At 34.7% G+C, this 19198-nt stretch overlaps 4 protein-coding genes across 4 annotated transcripts; all 4 read right to left on the bottom strand.

Moving 5' to 3' along the window:
- Positions 1-2043: 2043 nt before the first annotated feature.
- LOC128092705 (uncharacterized) lies at positions 2044-10072 on the bottom strand. The gene is made up of 3 exons (XM_052707063.1): positions 9664-10072; positions 6630-6802; positions 2044-2079 (listed from the first exon to the last, which is right to left on the bottom strand). Exons 1-3 carry the CDS (start codon positions 10070-10072, stop codon positions 2044-2046), a joined length of 618 nt encoding a protein of 205 aa, XP_052563023.1.
- Positions 10073-11224: 1152 nt separating this feature from the next.
- LOC120420297 (uncharacterized) lies at positions 11225-11794 on the bottom strand. Its single transcript, XM_039583295.2, has one exon. It carries the CDS (start codon positions 11763-11765, stop codon positions 11280-11282), a length of 486 nt encoding a protein of 161 aa, XP_039439229.1. The 5' UTR covers positions 11766-11794; the 3' UTR covers positions 11225-11279.
- A 736-nt stretch (positions 11795-12530) lies between these two features.
- LOC120420303 (uncharacterized) lies at positions 12531-13230 on the bottom strand. The gene has a single exon (XM_039583301.2). It carries the CDS (start codon positions 13197-13199, stop codon positions 12723-12725), a length of 477 nt encoding a protein of 158 aa, XP_039439235.1. The 5' UTR covers positions 13200-13230; the 3' UTR covers positions 12531-12722.
- A 4903-nt stretch (positions 13231-18133) lies between these two features.
- Positions 18134-18887, bottom strand: LOC120420301 (uncharacterized). The gene has a single exon (XM_039583298.2). It carries the CDS (start codon positions 18858-18860, stop codon positions 18372-18374), a length of 489 nt encoding a protein of 162 aa, XP_039439232.1. The 5' UTR covers positions 18861-18887; the 3' UTR covers positions 18134-18371.
- Positions 18888-19198: the final 311 nt, after the last annotated feature.

Here is a 19198-nt window from a genome sequence, read left to right as displayed (position 1 = left end):
TCGGATAGGTCGGTCAGCCGGACGGACGGGCGAATGTCGAGCAAGAGGTGCAGCTCACCTGTCGGTTGATGATGATCGCGTGCATAGTTTTGTTGTTATTACTTTTTTGTTTGCTGGTGTTTTTTCACTCATTGTTATGAGCGGAGCGGGAGCGAATCGTGCACGCAGACATGTTCACCACGTGTTTGGTGCGTAGTTTTTTGATTTTTTTTTACTTTAAGACAGCATTGACTAGAACAGCATAATTAATGTATGTTATGAGAGGGTGTAAGTTAATGGGGGATTTATGTTAAAATGTGCAAGAACTGTTGAGAAAGGAAAGTTTATGCTTCATGCTTGAAGAAATTTCTCTTGGAAAAATATGATCAGCATGATGGTAAAAAGATCATGGATACACCCGAGTCCGTAATACTATTCGCGAGGGTAAAATTCTCACACACGCACATCAACACAAAATTATGTTCATTTCTTCATTCAAATAGTTCATCCCATTGGATGGCTTCTCGCTGTCTTGCTATCTTGTCGCACGTGCAGTTTGGGCCAAGTTGAGTTAAGAACGCCTTTTTTTGCAACTCACAATAACCCTAAATTCAATTCCAATCCTGAGATATTCAATAAAAAACGGAAAAAACTCCGTTCTTCATATGAAAAAAGCTGCAATCTTGTCGTGAAATCTTGAAACACCCTTAAAATTGATGTAGGTGTGACAACTGGCCAAAGGGATTTCAGGTAAGAACGCGTTTGACACACGTACATGCCCGACTACCGTAAACATTTGTAATCATAACTCGGGACTCCGGCAATCAAATTCAGCCAAACTTCGGGGCAATGCACAGAATGGTCAACCAAACAAAACGTGTTTGGTATTGTTTACATTGTGTGCTCTCGTTTTTGTTTATTCAAGGTAGTGGTGGGCAAAACCGCTCATTTCTGTGAGCCGCTCATTTTCGTTCGCTCATTTAAATGAGCGGCTCTTTTGAACGGCTCATCCGCTCATTTCGCTCAAAGTCAGAAAATAGACTGGAATGAACTGAAGCATCTGCTCAAGATATTTAGAATTTTTTTCAAACGACCAATGGAGTGTCCATGAGTGTCACACTTCGTATAATTTTTGTTGATTGATAATTCAAAAATATATGTTTTCATCGCCCTTATTCAGAACAGATTGGAAATCGCCCATAAAACATAAAAACGTCGATTTGCTTTATCCTTTTTTGGAAAGCATTTCAAATATAAACGTAGAGGTAAACAAACTTGAGTTTTCTTCAGAAGCGAATCTTTTCAATCAAATTATTACTTTCAATTGCTAAAAGTAATGAAAGTAAGCTGAATTATCGTTTTGATAATTATCTTCCCATATTTTGTGAAACAATAGATTTAATTTGGTGTTCAGTAACAGGCATATTTGAGGTAGCGTTTTGCTGCACTCACAATAGTCAAATAGTCTCGAAATGCAGTTTTTTGTTTAATAAGAACAACTTTTATTCATGACAGCAAATGAATGATCAAAACATTCGTCAAAAAAGAAGATCTGAAAAAATGCCTTAAGAAAATTATTGATCAATTACTACAAAAGAGTACCAAGTTTGTGTGATGTGCTGTGGTAAATTACATTTTAAATCATAAACGGTTCAATACTAGCATACGAACTATGTTCGAATGCGTGTAACAACTTCATGTACATAACATTTGAGAAATCTATCGATTTCTTCATAATGAGATCATGCAACATCTGGTGACAATCAGCTGATTCAAAATCACAGGCGCCCCGACAGGCTAGCAACAAGCATAAAGTGCGCCATAATGTTGGAAGTTGGAACATGAAGCGACCGGTGAGAACCTAGTTTCCCCTCTTTTCTCCACAGCACCGTCACCACCAGCGCGTGGAAGAACGAACCGAACGAGAGCGAATGAACGAGAGCGAAATAACGAAAGAGTGAGCGAAAACGACGCCGTTCGACGACGCGGTTCGACGACGTCGACGACGGCGCGAGCGACGCTAATCAAGCGCTCCGTTCGTTCTTTCCGTTCATTCGCTCCCGCTCATTCGCTTTCGTTCGGTTCGTTCTTCGACTCGCTCTTTGATTTGACGGATCTTTGAAAAGAACCGGTTCACAAAATGAACCGCCGCTCATTTTTTCTGAGCGGTCGCTCATTCGTTCTTTAGCTTATTTTTATGTTTTAGATGAAGCTTTTTCTATGCATTTTCCTACGTCAAAGCAGCAATTTTGCCATACAAGACTCCATGAAATTTTTGGCAACTGGTCATACAAAATGAGAATGGAATTGTATGAAATTCTGTAACTTGAGAAAAAAAACTCTGATCGATTTGGTGTCTTGGGCAACTTTGTAGGTTATAATGTGAGCATTTCGGAAAAATAGATACCTGCGAAAAATACGCATTTTTTAATTTAATTTTTTTTCAGCAAACCAGTGAAACTAAAATTCCCAAAATATGTAGGCGACTCAAAAAGACATCTTATGAGTTATAATGCGTGGTCCAGATATGAATTTATGAAAAGTCGGTTTTTGTTGAAAATATCAAAAACCTAGAAATTTTGATTAAATTAAAAGCAAATTTGCGATAGTTAACTTTTTGTACACCTTTCAAAAGAAATGCTTGATTATTTAATTTTGAAATTAATATTTTTAACCCTCTAAAACCCAGCCTTGCTTCTAGGCGGGTTTTGATCGCAAAGTGAGCAATTTTTATCTTTAAAAGCATTTGTTACATTAGCATATGTTAATGTTATTTTTTACCTTTAATATATTTCAAAATAAAGTCAAGAACATTATTGACTTTTCGTAAGATTTTTTAAAGTCACTTTTTTCTAAAAAAAATCATAGCTTGGTTAAACAATGTTTGACCTATTTGAAATTTTCTGAAAATATTCACATTCTTTGTCTCCTAAAACAAGTTAAAATATATAAAAATATTTTTCTTTTGAAATCAATGTTGTAGCAACATTAAGTGATTTTAAAAACCAGCATAAATAATCTTCCGTGTTTATTTTTTTTCGTTGTAGTTCTTATGCATACACGCAGAATAATGTTTTGTAGAATCAGCCTGTACGAGGTTTGTTTCAACAAAATTTTTGTTGAATATAATCGACAAAAATTTTGCATTGAAGCAAGCCTTGATTTTTTTTTTTTCAATAAATCCGATTTGTTGATTTCCACATACCATTTGTATAAGGGTGACAAAAAATGACAACTGCATGTTTTAACATTTAAATATTTTTAAACTTACAGATTTTATCAAGGTTCTGAAAATCCTCATACGGCCTAAAAAGGCTTTGTGCCAATTTTGAGCCAATTTGGCCAAGGTTTAGTGATCGCTTTTGATCGTTGAAGTTCGTGTGGGAAAGTTCGCTAAATTTGCACCCAAAATTCAGAGTCGAGAGAATCGTTTCCTAAAAATCTTTGAGGGCTCAGTGCTAAAATCGAAAGAATAATGCTATCAACTCACACCATCATAACAAATGTGCATTCGTTTGCATTTTAGACCACGTTTTCCACTTTTTTATCCATCGAAACCGACTACTTTATCGACGTCATTTTGCTGGGCGAGATAGGACGCCGTCTATTTTTAGACGATGACCAGATGGCAGCACGATGTAACGCCACGTCCCTATTGAAACAATAAATCTCCAACAAGTATCAAATATCGACTTCTGACCACCCCTTGGTCACCAAGCCGTGGTGGCCGAGGCAGTTAAGTCATAGGGCAATTTTGTCAAAGATGTCTGGTTCGATTCCCGTAGTGGACAGTTTTGTTTTCTGTTTCGATGAACCTCGAGGAAATAATTCTCTCGCCTATCTGGAACTGTCTTCTCTGTGTCCGTTAATAGTACCATTATTCTATCGACTCGAGGTCATCATTCTCTCGAGCGCTTCCCAGTTTTGGGTGTAAGAGGAAAAACATCGCTTCCGAATTCAGCCCGCAGGTGGCGCAGGTCTCGTTCAAAATTCGATTGCCAAAGGAAATTAGATTCTCTATAATTTTGTTGAAGAAAGAAAAACGCAAACTTTTGATTCAAAATGTCTTTTTTGTACATAAGAAAATCACCTAAAAAGTGTCAACCAGATTAAAAATGTAAAAAAAATATTGGCTGAAATTTCAAAGAATTGTTGTTAGAGGTAAACAACTGAGTAAAACCGAGTAAAAAAGGTTAAAAACATAAAAAATAATGCCCAGTGGAAGGAAGGGAATGTGTTCATCGAACCGTATCTCAAAACTGACCACCACTTTTCAGAACTCTCCAGTTTGAGTGGTGAACATCAAGAATTACCACACCAAGCAGAGGGAAGTACATAAAATACACACACGCAGCTCATCAACACTCGCACAAGTCACTGTCACGGTGACGAGGTACAGCAAGAGCCATGACGATCGGATTAGGTCAGTTGATTTATTCATGTTCTGTGAGAAGACAATTGAAATCGGTTAAAATTGCGAGGAGTTATGATTTTTCGAAAAAAGTGTTTTTTTGCGAAAATCGACAAAAATTGCCATTTTTCAGACCACCCTAACACGCCGTAGATCACCTTAATGGACAAACAAAAAAATACGGATCTAATTATTTTGGCCAGAGAACCCCTAGACAAATTTTGAGCTCGATCCGAGGACTTTTGTTTTTTTCCATGCTGTTTTCGTGGGGAATTGCTTTATCCCTTTTCGTTTGCAATTTCTGTAAGTTTTTTTTTTAATTTTTTCTTACTCGTGCTAGTGCCTTAGTTAAAGAAATAATTGTTCCAAAATGGATTATGATGCAACAAACAGCTGAAAGAAACTCCAAAACTCTGTTATGTACTTCAAAATAACTAATTGTATCTTAATTACTCACCAAAAACAAACGAATTGAAAAAAAAAATAGATGACGCTTAATAACGATACTATTTGTTCTTCATTAAACAAATATTGTGTTTTAACCAAACAAACTCTAATTAATTTATTGGAAATGTTGGTTATTCAAGTGTACTGTAAGAAATCTTTATCATAAAAGCAAGCGGATCTTAGAATTTTCAATGTTAGAAAGCTACCAAGCGAAAAAATCAAAATTAAAATTCCTATCAGTAAATCTTTTCATTTCATTAAAAAATTAAACATTTTTAGTATAGTTGGGTATTGCAAAGTTTGGCAATTTCACTAACGATTATAATGCGTGGTTAATTTTAGAGATTAATATTGACTGGTATTTTATTTAGACGAATTTTCCTAAAATTGGGTAAATATTTTGGATAATTTTAATTAAATGCTGCAAAAGTTAAAAGTAATGATCAAAGGTAATGTAAAAGTGTTTTAATGTTATTTTTCTTTCTGTCTGATTTTTGTATCGACCGTAAATCACCTTTTGGTGATTTACTGAAAATCTTTTGAAAACTTTGAATAATTGGTGATTTTTTTTATTGTCCTTTAGGTATGAGCTCTTTATAGCGTGTAAAAATTTAAATAACATGCCATAGTATCAACAACAACATTTGAAAAAAAAATACGTGTTTCAAAATGCATTTAGCACTAGTTCTAATTTTTTGCAATCATGAGTTTTCAAAAAATGTAAGATTTGACGACATAAAAAAAGCGAAAGAAATTTTTTTCTGTACTGCGTATTGCAAATTTACAAAATATTAAAAAAGATTTTTAAATAAAACCAAGCATCCTAAAAATGATCCTAAACGCAGGGAAATGCATTTCAAATAAGTTTCAGATGATTGCAGTTTTTTAAAAATATATTTTTTTGTTGAGCAAAAACTTTCAAAAATTTACTATGTGAAATTTAATGTACTTTTCCAATATGCAATAACCAAAGCAATAATTTTAAAGGGTAGTTTTTCAAAATAAAATTATTCATTACAAAGTTGTATTCAAAGTACAATTCGTAAAATCGCAATAACTCATGATGGTTACAAACAAACCCCATATATTTTTATATCAAAATTGTTGTGATAATGAGCTCTGCAACTTTATATATCATTGTTACATTCTATAAACTAGCTCTGCTAAGTTAGCAATAAAATAAAAATTTAAAATGATTTTTTTGTTGCAAATAAAAAAACTGGGTTATTGCAGAATCAAAAAGTAGATTAAATTGGCCATAACATAACGTGTCTCAAATTAACAGTCGAGTAATAAAGAAATGTCAGAAATTTTCCAACTTACTTTGTATTTTTTTTCGATGAAAAGTACGTTTTTTTGGAATTCTCAGTACGCTATCAAATATGGCGTTCAATTTTAAATGAAAGTCCCTTTGACACCAACTTTCCAAACCACCATCTTTTAAGGCTTCAAATTATTGAAAAACAAGTCTTTTTTCTAATGTTCAAAAATGAAAGGGGTCGGATATTCGTGATCAGGGTCAAAAGTTACCCCTTCGTTCACGCAAATCGAAGGGGGTCGGTGACTTTTCCGATTTCATGTGAGTTGGTGGAGAATAACCAAATGAAAGCGAAATTTGGATTATTAAAATTTCACTCTATTAAAATTAAAATCATTTATTGATCAAATAATTAAAAATATTCACAGCTAATGAAAATTTCTTTTGCACATGTTTTCAACACTTCACACCTTGAATTTTCCACTCGCTTTTCCCATCCGTGGTTCTATCTTTGTAAGCCCCAACCCAGCTCACCGTGGGGGAAGCCCTCAAATAGTGCTGGAATTTGGTGTTGTGAATGTAAAACTGTCCCGGTTCCGGCACACTCGCCTTCGGCACCCAGGTGAACACGTAATTTCCGTTGCTGGTCAGCTCGGACTCGAACAGTTCTTCGTTGAGGGTACGGTGCCGAAATCGGTACTCGTTACCTTTTTTGATGAGGTTCCATTTTTCCGACACTCCAAACAGCGAAACGTGGCGGCGATCTCGGTCTTGTTTTTTGTAGCTTTGCGTGAGAAATGTTTTGTGATATACATTTTGGATCGTGACACATCCCGTTGGGGGGTTTGCTAGCCCGGCTGGAAGTTGAACCAGAACTAGCAACAGTAAAATTTTACCGATCATTGGAGATGTTTTTTTTCTGACTAATGTGAGTTCAGTTGAAGATTTCTTTATAACTTTTTTTTCTGTATACACAGCTGATTGAGTACACATTTAAAAAAATGAGGTAATATTACATCTGTGAAATGTCACATTTTCAGTCTAAATTGAGGTAAAATTACATAAAAAAGAGGTAATATTCAACCTTCCAAAATTACACCATCCAAGTTTACACATTATTTTTAATGTGTACAAACTGAAACAATGTAAGAAAATTGTTTAAGTTAAAGGAGTGTGTCTGACTTTGTCTTTATTACCGGGATTGTTAAGTCAACATGGTTAGCTATTTAAGTAACACACCCAAGTAGCATTTGGCAACATGATAAATTTGACTAAGTCCAGATTTTGTTTTGTTTTGCTGTAGAAATATAGAAATGTAGAACAATATTGAAATCAAAAATCCCTAGATGCAGTTCAGCCCAACCATTTGCCCTTTCATCAATTCATCCGTGGCTCATTGGCAGTGATGTCAACCATCGCGGCGCTCATTTTTGGTTCGCGGCTCATTTTTCGTTTGTGGTGCTTTTCAGTTACGGAATTCGACAAAATGGTGTTCGAAGCATTTGTAGAACTCACCAACAGCAACATTTCTTCAGAACATTGTATAGCTGTAAAATTCATTCGCAAAAAGTTACAAGAAGATTTCAGACCTCAGGACCAATGGTTCGCGATGCTTTTGTTTGCCTTACGCATTTTTGGTTGTAACTTTTTTTGTATTCATCAAAAATTAACACTATGTTCAGCAAAGTTGTACGATTTGGTGAGTTCTACAAGTCCTTCATACACAACTTTGTCAAATTCCGTAACTGAAAAGCACTACAAACAAAAAATGTGCCGCAAACCAAAAATGAGCGTCACGATGGTTGACATCACTGCTCATTGGTAGAGGCAAGGTGTGAAGATCTGAAGGTACCAGTCTAGAATCCCGACAGGAGCACTTTAGTTTTTTTTGTTTAAAAAGTTTTTTTTTGTTTCGTTCAAATTATACGTCAACATAATGGCAACATCATGACAACACGACAAACTACTTTACCGACATATTTAGACAAACAAATTGTTTTTGGAACTTCATCGTAACAAAGTTGAAACAAGCGGCTAAATGTTGCCATCACAACATTTTCGTGCGCTTTTTAGGGCACCACGAGTGTTCTAACTATGTTGTGATAGCACATTTTGGGTGTTACGAAATAGTTGCATTTAAGGATCCGCAGCAAAAAATGTTACTTGGGAACGGATATGGTTCATGCTAGACCTCAAGAGTTTACTTATAATGGAAGTACAGATTTGTAAAATATTTGATATTCATTTGATTTAAGCAGTCGATCGAAAAACATGCTGCCGTTGTGCTCGTTGAATTAACCGTTTTGCATAATATTTTTTATTGGACATTGAAATATACGTCAGCTTTTGTATTGAACTGAAAGATCTTCACATAGCACCGTGAAAAATACGTTTTTTCGGAATTCTGAGTACGCCATCAAATTGGGCGTCTAATTTTACATAAAAGTCCGTTTGACACCAAATCTCTATCTCATCACCGTTTCAGGCTGCAAATTATTGAAAAAAGCATTTTTTTCCAGGGATGAAAAAGAATGGATATTTTAGATTATATTTTAGATTACTAAAAATATATTTTTTGCAATTCCATCGTGAAACTACTTACTTTTCCTGTCATTCTTGAACAATGAAATAGCCTACTTTTCTGTACCAAAAATAACAGAATCAAATAGCAACACTTTTCAAAATAAATGCTGAAAAGTTCTACTTTTCAGCACTCAAATGGGTGCTGAAAAGTTGAACTTTTCAACACTTGTTTCGAAAAGTAACACTTTTCAACATTTTTTTGATTTAAGCGATTTATTGATAAAATACATGAAAATTTGACATAAAATTTCACTCAATGGGTGTTTTTCGGAATTGCAAAAAATGTTGTCGTTGCAAAACTTGATTTTTTCAACACTTTTCGTATTTATCCAACTCGGTGAACCTCGTTAGTTAAATGTACGACTCGTGCTGAAAAAAACCTCTTTTTGCAACTTGTTGCATAAACTACTATTTTCTACGCAAATTTTGTTCTCAAACCCTAATGAAGAAAAGTGCTAGCCAGTTCTGATTCGAAGAAAAGTAAATAGACATTTGTAGCAACCCAAGTTTCGGCTACAAAACATTGAATCACAACTTTTTATAAAGTTATACCGAAATTTGAAATGTAAAAAGCTCATGTAGACGAGAAATTTTATGTATGAATTCAAAAAGGTACCAGAAGCTAAATAAAACAAAAAAGGGTACCTTGCAACTTTTTCAGTAGCATCACACAATTTAAAAACAAAAAATCCCAATTGTTCTCGCGAGATAATTTATGGGGCCTTCCACTAAACATGAGATAATTCGGTGTAGAAACTCTTCTCGTTTTAACGATAATATGCGTAAAAACAATAGATTATCACATAAAAAATTGTCTTGACGCATGTGGAAAAGTTTCTTTTAATTACATGTTATAAAATAGTGCATTCATGAATATAAATTCACGCACTTCTCCTTAAAATTGATTAATTTTTACATTTGAATTTATGAATTTGCCACTCGTACTCCCAACCATGGCAGCCAGCGTATGCTCCAATCCACAGACCAACTCCCTTCGTGTACAGACAGTGATTAAACTTCTTATTTTTGATGTGGAAGAATCCGCGCGTTCCAGCGAACGAAATGCTCCAGGTTGCGCCACCGTCGGTAATCTTCGACTTTGGTACCCAGGTGAACACGTAATTGCCATTGAAGGTCTGCTGGGACTCGAACAAATCCTCCTTGAGCGAATCATGCGTGATCCTATACTTGTCACCTTCCCTCGTGATGACCCATTGCTGAGCTATCTTGTCGTACGTTATATGGCGGCGATCGGCGTCGTGTTTTGTAGAACTGATCATAAATCTGTCGATCTTACGATTTCTGATCTCCACACATCCCACTGGAACTGATTCCAACTTCACTAGTACCGGAACTAGGACCAGAACTAGCCACAATAGAAGCTTCCAATTCATTGTTGGTTGCAAGTGTATGACTTGTGACTGAATCAAATGACGATGGAGCTTTTATAGTCCGAAAAGTCAACAGAATTTTATTTATATTTGTAATGTTCCATTTGTTCAAATAATCATGATAATGCATCCATTGTTGGAAAAATACAAAAATACAAAAATACAAAAATACAAAAATACAAAAATACAAAAATACAAAAATACAAAAATACAAAAATACAAAAATACAAAAATACAAAAATACAAAAATACAAAAATACAAAAATACAAAAATACAAAAATACAAAAATACAAAAATACAAAAATACAAAAATACAAAAATACAAAAATACAAAAATACAAAAATACAAAAATACAAAAATACAAAAATACAAAAATACAAAAATACAAAAATACAAAAATACAAAAATACAAAAATACAAAAATACAAAAATACAAAAATACAAAAATACAAAAATACAAAAATACAAAAATACAAAAATACAAAAATACAAAAATACAAAAATACAAAAATACAAAAATACAAAAATACAAAAATACAAAAATACAAAAATACAAAAATACAAAAATACAAAAATACAAAAATACAAAAATACAAAAATACAAAAATACAAAAATACAAAAATACAAAAATACAAAAATACAAAAATACAAAAATACAAAAATACAAAAATACAAAAATACAAAAATACAAAAATACAAAAATACAAAAATACAAAATTACAAAAATACAAACATACAAAAATACAAAAATACAAAAATACAAAAATACAAAAATACAAAAACAAAAATACAAAAATACAAAAAAAAACAAAAATACAAAAATACAAAAATACAAAAATACAAAAATACAAAAATACAAAAATACAAAAATACAAAAATACAAAAATACAAAAATACAAAAATACAAAAATACAAAAATACAAAAATACAAAAATACAAAAATACAAAAATACAAAAATACAAAAATACAAAAATACAAAAATACAAAAATACAAAAATACAAAAATACAAAAATACAAAAATACAAAAATACAAAAATACAAAAATACAAAAATACAAAAATACAAAAATACAAAAAAAAAACAAAAATACAAAAATACAGAAATACACAAGAACACAAGAACAACGAAAAATGTTAATCACTTTTATGATTATTTTTTTTATTTGCAATTTATTTCAGCAATAGTTTGCATTGAAAAACCACAATTTAACATTCATTAAGATTGAAAATTCTCCACTCGAAGGTGCTGCTATTGCACTCCGGATAAGCAGCCACCCAGTCGCCAATAATTTTCGCGTACAAGCAGTGATTAAATTTCACATTTTTAATGTAAAAGTATCCATCCTTGCTGGGGTAAATTCTCCACCAAGCCCCACCATCGTTGATGATCGTTTTAGGAATCCAAGTGAAAATATAGTTTCCATTCCATTTTTGCACCGATTCGAACATCTCTTCCTTTGTGCCGGCGTGCTTTATTGTGTACATGTCGTCCTTCACCTTCGTGATGATCCACGGCTCGCCCCATCTGTTGAACGACACGTGGCGACGATCCTTGTCATGGTGGTCAGATTTTATTAGCGCACCGGAATATGTCAATTCACGGTTATGGATCTTCACACATCCCGTTGGAACTTGGGCTAAAATAACGCAAGTTAAGTTTAGAATGAAAATTAAGGTTCTTACTCTAAGCATGGTTTGCTGATCTTGCTTACTGAACAAAGTGAAACCTGATCTTTGTTTTATACTGCTTTTTACTATTTTTTCTCATACAAAAAAATAAATCACCTGTTCAAACCACAAAGAAGAATTCAGTACAAACAAAACAATGTCAATTGATAGTTCTTTGTCCATGTGTTCAATTTTATAACGCCTGATTTTTCATAGGGATCATCCATAAACCACGTCGACACTTTTTTGAAATCCCAGACCCCGCCCCCCCTACTCTCACCCCTCGTGGACAACTTTTTTGTATGGAGCGTGGAAATTGCTGTCAAATGTGTGTTCGATGTTGTGCACATAACAAAATCGCAAATCATGTTTGATATCATTGGTTTTAACCAGTTTTAATCAATGATCAAAACAAAGCCGATCGCATACTGTTTTGAGTCAGCTTGGTCTCTCTGCGCAATTGGTCTCTCTGAGCCATTGCTGTATTGCCTGATTTGAGTGAGAGAGAGAGAGTGCAAAAGAGAGACTTTACAGTAGCGAATAGTGTGGAAATAACGAACGGTAGGAAATCTTTAGATCAGTTTTGCGTCGCGTTCGATTTGTGCTCGCGAGTGAATGGGTCTTTTTCTGAGCATTCAAGACCCTTGGCTTTAGGTTCCTTGGCCGACAAAAATCATATTTTATGGGAGGAGGATAGAGCAGTCAAAAAATTAGGACTTTCAAGATTTCAGTTCACTTTCGCAAAAAATATGACTTTGTGTCATTTTAACTGGGAAAACGTAAAAATAATAACGGTACTAATATTTTAAATTATATTTTCACAAAAAAACTGTAACCATCTTGGTAACAATGGTATTGAGGCTGAAATTTTTTTGATAGAATTTATTAATCTTTGCACTTTAAGTTGGATTTTGTCCGTGACGGAAACTTTTAGAGGATTTGTACCAGCCGTATTGTACTAACTTATTTTCAATGTAAACTTTAGCACTTGACAATCCTCCATTCATATTTGGCGGTATCGCACGACTCATAAGCCGCAACCCAGTCAGTACCTCCTTGCGTAAAGAGACAGTGAGAAAATTTAACATTTTTTATATGAAAGTACCCTGGATTGCCACTCTCCGTTATTTTCCACGACGCTCCTCCATCGTTTATGAGCGACTTTTTAATCCAAAGAAACACGTAATTGCCGTTGAACTTTTGCTGAGACTCGAATAATTCTTCGCCATGCTTATTGTTCCTTATTCTGAAGTTGGTCCCCTCAGCCGTTATGGTCCACCGCTGCGGATCCGTGCAGAACGATACGTGGCGACGATCCGCGTCGTGAGTTGATATGGAATGGGCCAGGTATCTACCCTCGTGACGGTTCTTGATCGTGACACATCCCGTCGGGACATCTGCCGCCAGGGCCACTGCTAGTAGAACAAGTGCCAGAAATAGAGATCGTAAATTTTTCATTTTTGGAAAAAACTGCTTTTGATCGCAGCCAGTGTCGATAACAATCTTAAGTTTCACAAATTTATTTTCTTTTTATACGGGTTTTGCTCTATAGTTTTCAAGCCGATCAATAGTAATACAAAGTGCAACAATTTATTTTTTTATTCAGCTGTTTCTACCAAACAGTGCAACGCTGGTTTAAGAATTCCAAATCCAAATCTTTACAGTTGCTGTATTTGCTCTTACTACGAGATTCATTAAATAGATTGGATACTTTGTAATCACTTTGTCATTCAAAAATCACAGTCAAATTGTTCGCTCTATAGCATTTCCTAGGCGTTCTCTAATGCGAGATTCTCGAAACTAGGTGTCCGAAGGCTTGAAACGGTGAAGCAACTCCTAACCAATTTTTACACCAAAGCTTCCATCCACCCCGGGATTTGAACTGACGACCTTTGGATTGTGAGTCCAACTGCCGTCCAGGTTAAACTGGGGCCAACATTTACTTCCCCATCCGATGGAAGGCATGGTCAGACAAATCCCGTCTCGAAAAATGCACCCGGACCTTCTGGGATCGAACCCAGGCCGACTTGGTGAGAGGCAACCACATTCACTCCTACATTACGGGTCCCGGTCAAAAGTTTTCTATATTTTGCTTTTTTGAACTTTGTTAAAACGACCTTCAGTTGCTGAGGCGAAGATTTAAAAACAAAAAAAAAAATGTGTTTTTGGTCTCACTCAAAAACCCACCATTTTCTAATGTTTATATAACGCCCCGTTAGAAATGTTTTGCCAAAATCAATTTTTTGGTGGCTATATCTTGAAAACGGAGCACTTTATAAAAAAAAACTGTAAAGTTCTTTTCGATTGTAAATTAAATTTTACATTTATAAAATTACGTCAAATTAGCTTTGCATAAATTGAATTTTTTCCAAAAATCACTATTTTTACAAAAAAAAAACATATAAAAAAACTAAAAAAAAAAGATTTTTAAAATAAATGCAATTTTTTTCCGTGTACCTATTTTTTCTGAATAGTCTTCAACAATACCTACAACTTTGCCGAAGACACCAAATTGATCAGAAAATTGACTCAAAAGTTACAGTTGTTTGAATATGTACGTACCATTTTTTATGGACAGCTGCCAAAATTTTATGGAGAATTCTATGGGTGAACCAATAACACATAATAGCATAGGGGTAATTCTCCGCCAACTCACACAGCAGTTGCCTCGACCCCTCTTCGATTTGCGTGAAATTTTGTCCTAAGGGGTAACTTTTGTCCCTGATCACGAATCCGAGGTCCGTTTTTTGATATCTCGTGACGGAGGGGCGGTACGACGCCTTCCATTTTGGAACATGCGAAAAAAGAGGTGTTTTTCAATAATAACAACCTCTTAGGACAAAGTTTCACGCAAATCGAAGAGGGGTCGGGGCAACTTTTCCCGATTTCGTGTGAGTTGGTAGAGAATTACGCCGAAGAAAAAAATACAAAAAATAAAAATTGGCGAAATCGGCCGATTTCGTAGAGAGTTGCTCACTAACCAACCAACCAACAAATCAACCCATTAGTGTTGAAATTGATTCTCTAAAAATTTCATGAAGAAAGTATTGTGCTATATTGCTCCTGTCAAAAGATACAGTGTATTTTTGGCTTGGAAATTACGTTTTAGACCAGTTTTGAGCACGCTGTATCTTTTGACAGGAGCAATATAACACAATACTTTCTTCATGAAAGTTTTAGAGAATTTTCTCAATTTCAACGCTATTGTGTTGGTTTGAACAAGGGGTTTCCAGCATCGTGTCAGACTGGTCACTAATCCGGAATTACTTGGAATTTGAGCAAGTAATTCTGTAATTCCAGATTTACTGAGTAATTCCGTAGTAATCCTGGTAATTCCATGATTCTTTTTTGTGAAAACATACTTCGGAAAATAATAAAATAATAGAAAATAACGGTTCAAAAGATAACATCGATAAACCATTTATGATTATATTTAATGCCTATTAATATTCATGTAAGATACCATAGTTATAGCTAGTACAGTATCAATAGGATTTTGAGTAAGTAATTCAGTAATTCCAGAATTACTTCGCAATCCTGTAGTAATTCCTGTAGTTCTGGAATTACCTAGTAATTCCGTAGTAATTCGTGTAATTCCATAGTTATTCAGTAATTTGTGTATTTCCCATCAATACAAGTAACTACTAGTAATTCTTTAAAGGTAAATCGGCAGAATGCATTTTGCTTTTCCTTGCTGCCTTTTATGGTTGTAAGAAGTCAAAATCAGTTGTCAAACTGATTGTTCGATGATTTCCAAGCAGGACGTAAAATTTTCCCAGGTTTTAAGTTTCCGGGAAAACGGAAAAAGTATTTATATATTCCCGGGATGTTTTTGAAAAAGTAGTAAAATCTATGTTTTCTTATATTTGCTATATTTTTAAAGCTTTAAATTTATAGAATTAGCTCAATACTAATAATAGCAATCTTAACAAGGATAGCAGTTTTTAGATAGCTTAAACAATTTTTTGTTGTTTTCTGTTGTGCTTTGAATTTTATATGAACCACATTTCTAATTCAATTTAATTAATTATGTTATAAATTTAATTTTTTATTTATACAAGAACATGACCAAAACAGCTTACAAAATTGGTTTAAGATGTCTAAAAAACAAAAATGGCAACAAAGAAAATAGTACCAATTTATGTTAAATTTTAGAAAAGCTTAAACTTATAAATTGTAATACTAATGTAATTTCCAGGCCAAATAAAGATTTTTGTTTGATTCCGGGAATTGGGTCCTAAAATGAAGCTTAGATTGCTGATATTATAGTTTACAGCGATAAAGCTTATTTTTCTGAGTACAATGACCCTTTGTACGACCACAAAGAGTTTGAAATAGATTTTTAAATCAATTTTAAAAAATTAGCCTCGCGGTCCTTCTTGACAGAAAAGCTCCTACTTGACAGCTCGTTCCAAGGAGACCATAGTTAATCCATCGAAAAAATGTTGTCTTGCCAAAAAAAAATTTTGCATTAAAATGAAAAAAAGTGATCAGAAATGGTTTTTAATCGTGTTTTTTACCGTTGTACATAAAAATTGACATAGGGCTTTAGTACCCAATTCCCGTAAACATATAACATATAAAATCCCAGGAATTTTGTGCCGGGAATTGGGTACTAAAGCCCTATGTCAATTTTTATGTACAAGGGTAAAAAACACGATTAAAAACCATTTCTGATCACTTTTTTTCATTTTAATGCCAAATTTTTTTTTGACAGACAACATTTTTTCGATGGATCAACTATGGTCCCCTTGGAACGAGCTGTCAAGTAGAACCTTTTCTGTCAAGAAGGACCGCGAGATTATTTTTTAAAAATTGATTTAAAAATCCATTTTAAACTCTTTGTGGTCGTACAAAGGGTCATTGTACTCAGAAAAATAAGCTTTATCGCTGTAACAAATAATATCAGCAATCTAAGCTTCATTTTAGGAACCAATTCCCGGGTTGGACGCACTGTTGCCAAGCACGTGGTTTTGTGTATTTGACAGCTGTCAGTCGATCCAATTCCAAAGCCTTTTCGCAATATGCTGGAAGCTAGGCATTAATTCCAAGTTATTTTTATAAATTTGAGCAATTCTGCGTGATTTCTGGAAATCCCAAGTAATTCTGGGAAATCATAGTAATTCGTGACATATTGCCAGTAATCCTGGTAATTCCATTCAGACTGGTCAGTAATCCTTGATGTTGGGTTTGAAAACTTTAGTGGAAAATAAAAATGATAAAAATCAAAGTGTGGACGCACCAATCGCTTCCAAATTTCGGGGAGTTTTTTTGAGGGCCAAAGCAACCGAAAAAAACATGTTCTGAAAAATCGACCTTCTCGAGCCGTCCTAATAGACATAAAGCATAAAAGCTTGTGTTTGTGTATAGCAGTGCGTTTTAGGGACAAAGATTTGTATTTTTTAGCGAAAAATTTTCAAAAATCACTCCGCAAAACGAGCCAAAAAAGTAGCTCAAAAACATGAGATTTTCTTACAATGTGACGTAAACAAAAAATATTGGGGTAATTCTCCACCAACTCACACAGCAGTTGCCCCGATTCCTCTTCGATTTGCGTGAAACTTTGTCCAAAGGGGTAACTTTTGTCCCTGATCAAGAATCTGAGGTCCGTTTTTTTATATCTCGTGACGGAGGGGCGGTACGACCCCTTCCATTTTTGAACATGCGAAAAAAGAGGTGTTTTTCAATAATTTGCAGCCTGAAACGGTGATGAGATAGAAATTTGGTGTCAAACGGACTTTTATGTAAAATTAGACGCCCGATTTAATGGCGTACTCAGAATTTTTTTGTTTGGAAAACCGCAATAACTTGTGATGTTTGTAAGCAAACCCCTTATGTTTATGCATCAAAATTTGTGTTATTGTCTGCTCTACAACTTTGTAAAACATTGATACACTCTAAAAAAATACTCTGCAAAGTAAGAAAAAACACGAAATTTTAAAATGAAAAATTTTGTTCTAAATGAAAAAATAACCCTTCTGGGTCAATGAAGATTCGAAAAAAACACCAAACTTTGCTTAAATTGACATGTCCAACAAAATTACAGTCGGGTTACAGAAAATGGAAGAATTTTTAAAACTTTTTTAGTGTATTTTCGATGAAGAATACGTTTTTTTTCGGAATTCTGAGTACGCCATCAAATCGGGCGTCTAATTTTACATAAAGTCTCTTTGACACACAATTTCTATCTCATGGCCGTTTCAGGCTGCAAATTTTTGAAAACCACCTCTTTTTTCGCATGCTCAAAAATGGAAGGAATCGTACCGCCCATCCGTCACGAGATATCAAAAACGGACCTCAGATTCGTGATCTGGGATAACAAAGTTTCACGTAAATTGAAGGGGGGTCGAGGTAACTTTTCTCGATTTCGTGTGAGTTGGCTCTTCGGGATCCACGTGATCAAGTAGTTACCTTTCCAGCTCTGCTCGGACTCGTACAGCTCTTCGTTCAGCTTTGCGTACCTAACTCTGTAGCTGGATCCAAGTTTTGAAATTTTCCACTGTTCTCGAAACTTTTGATGCGTAATATCTGAGATTGACCGATTTTTATTTATTGGTAATGTATGCACTCATAGACCGTCTGTAAATATTTCACGCAATTTTATAAAATAGTACAATTTTCAATCAAAATTCAGCACTTTTCAATCGCCCACTCATGCCGCCAGGTATTACAACCCGCATCAGCAGCCATCATATTATCCACATTTAGGCACTTCAAACAGTGGTTGAACTTTTTATTCTTCAACATAAAGTACCCCGGACTGCTCTGGTAGATGTGCCACGAAGCACCACCGTCGTTGATCAACCTTTTCGGAATCCAGGTGAAGATGTAGTTCCCGTTGTAGCTTTGGACGGACTCGAACAAATCTTCCCCGAGCTCTTCGTGCTTGAGTTTGTAATGGTTGGGATACTTTTCGTCCTTGTAGATGGTCCACCGTTCCGGATTTTTTGTGCGGGACGTCACATGGCGTCGATCGGCATCGTGCTTCAGGTCGGACTTGACCAGATATAAGGCCATCTGGTGATTTTTAAGCTTTACACAACCCTCGGGAATTTGATCAGCCAGGACAGCTGGGAATAACATGATCATAAGACACAATATCATTGTACAGATCCTCATGGTTAGTTCTTACTAGCATTATTCTGAATTAGCTTCATATTTATAATAATATTCTGTTAAGAGATGATGCATAAACTAATCAATTACAGACTTATGTCGCAAGCATCTTGTTTTCACTCCGTAGATGCATTTTGCTGGAAGTAGTTGTCGTTATTTGATCAACTGGCAAGTTACTTTTGCAATAAAACATGTTTTACTTTGTAATCTAGCAGGGATGTAGGCTTTTATTTCAGATTTTGATTAACACCTTGAAGATGATTCAATTTTCCATTTGAATTCGTTGCCTTCACACTCTTTGAAAGCGCCTATCCAATTTCCATACGGCTTCGAATGCAGAC

Source organism: Culex pipiens, chromosome 2 (assembly GCF_016801865.2).
Source record: "Culex pipiens pallens isolate TS chromosome 2, TS_CPP_V2, whole genome shotgun sequence".
In the NCBI taxonomy this organism is placed as follows: domain Eukaryota; kingdom Metazoa; phylum Arthropoda; class Insecta; order Diptera; family Culicidae; genus Culex; species Culex pipiens.
The sequence above is the reverse complement of the archived record's forward strand: the minus strand, read 5'-3'. Positions and strand labels throughout refer to the sequence as shown.

Excerpts from the sequence above, each read along its gene's own strand:
- LOC128092705 (XM_052707063.1), bottom strand. The coding sequence starts at position 10,072 with ATGAATTGGAAGCTTCTATTGTGGCTAGTTCTGGTCCTAGTTCCGGTA. Across the intron at positions 6,803-9,663 it reads TCTGTACACGAAGGGAGTTG|GTAACGAGTACCGATTTCGG; the intron begins GTCTGTGGATTG and ends TCATCAAAAAAG. Across the intron at positions 2,080-6,629 it reads ATTTGAGGGCTTCCCCCACG|AGCGAGTCGAAGAACGAACC; the intron begins GTGAGCTGGGTT and ends GTCAAATCAAAG.
- LOC120420297 (XM_039583295.2), bottom strand. The coding sequence starts at position 11,765 with ATGCTTAGAGTAAGAACCTTAATTTTCATTCTAAACTTAACTTGCGTT.
- LOC120420303 (XM_039583301.2), bottom strand. The coding sequence starts at position 13,199 with ATGAAAAATTTACGATCTCTATTTCTGGCACTTGTTCTACTAGCAGTG.
- LOC120420301 (XM_039583298.2), bottom strand. The coding sequence starts at position 18,860 with ATGAGGATCTGTACAATGATATTGTGTCTTATGATCATGTTATTCCCA.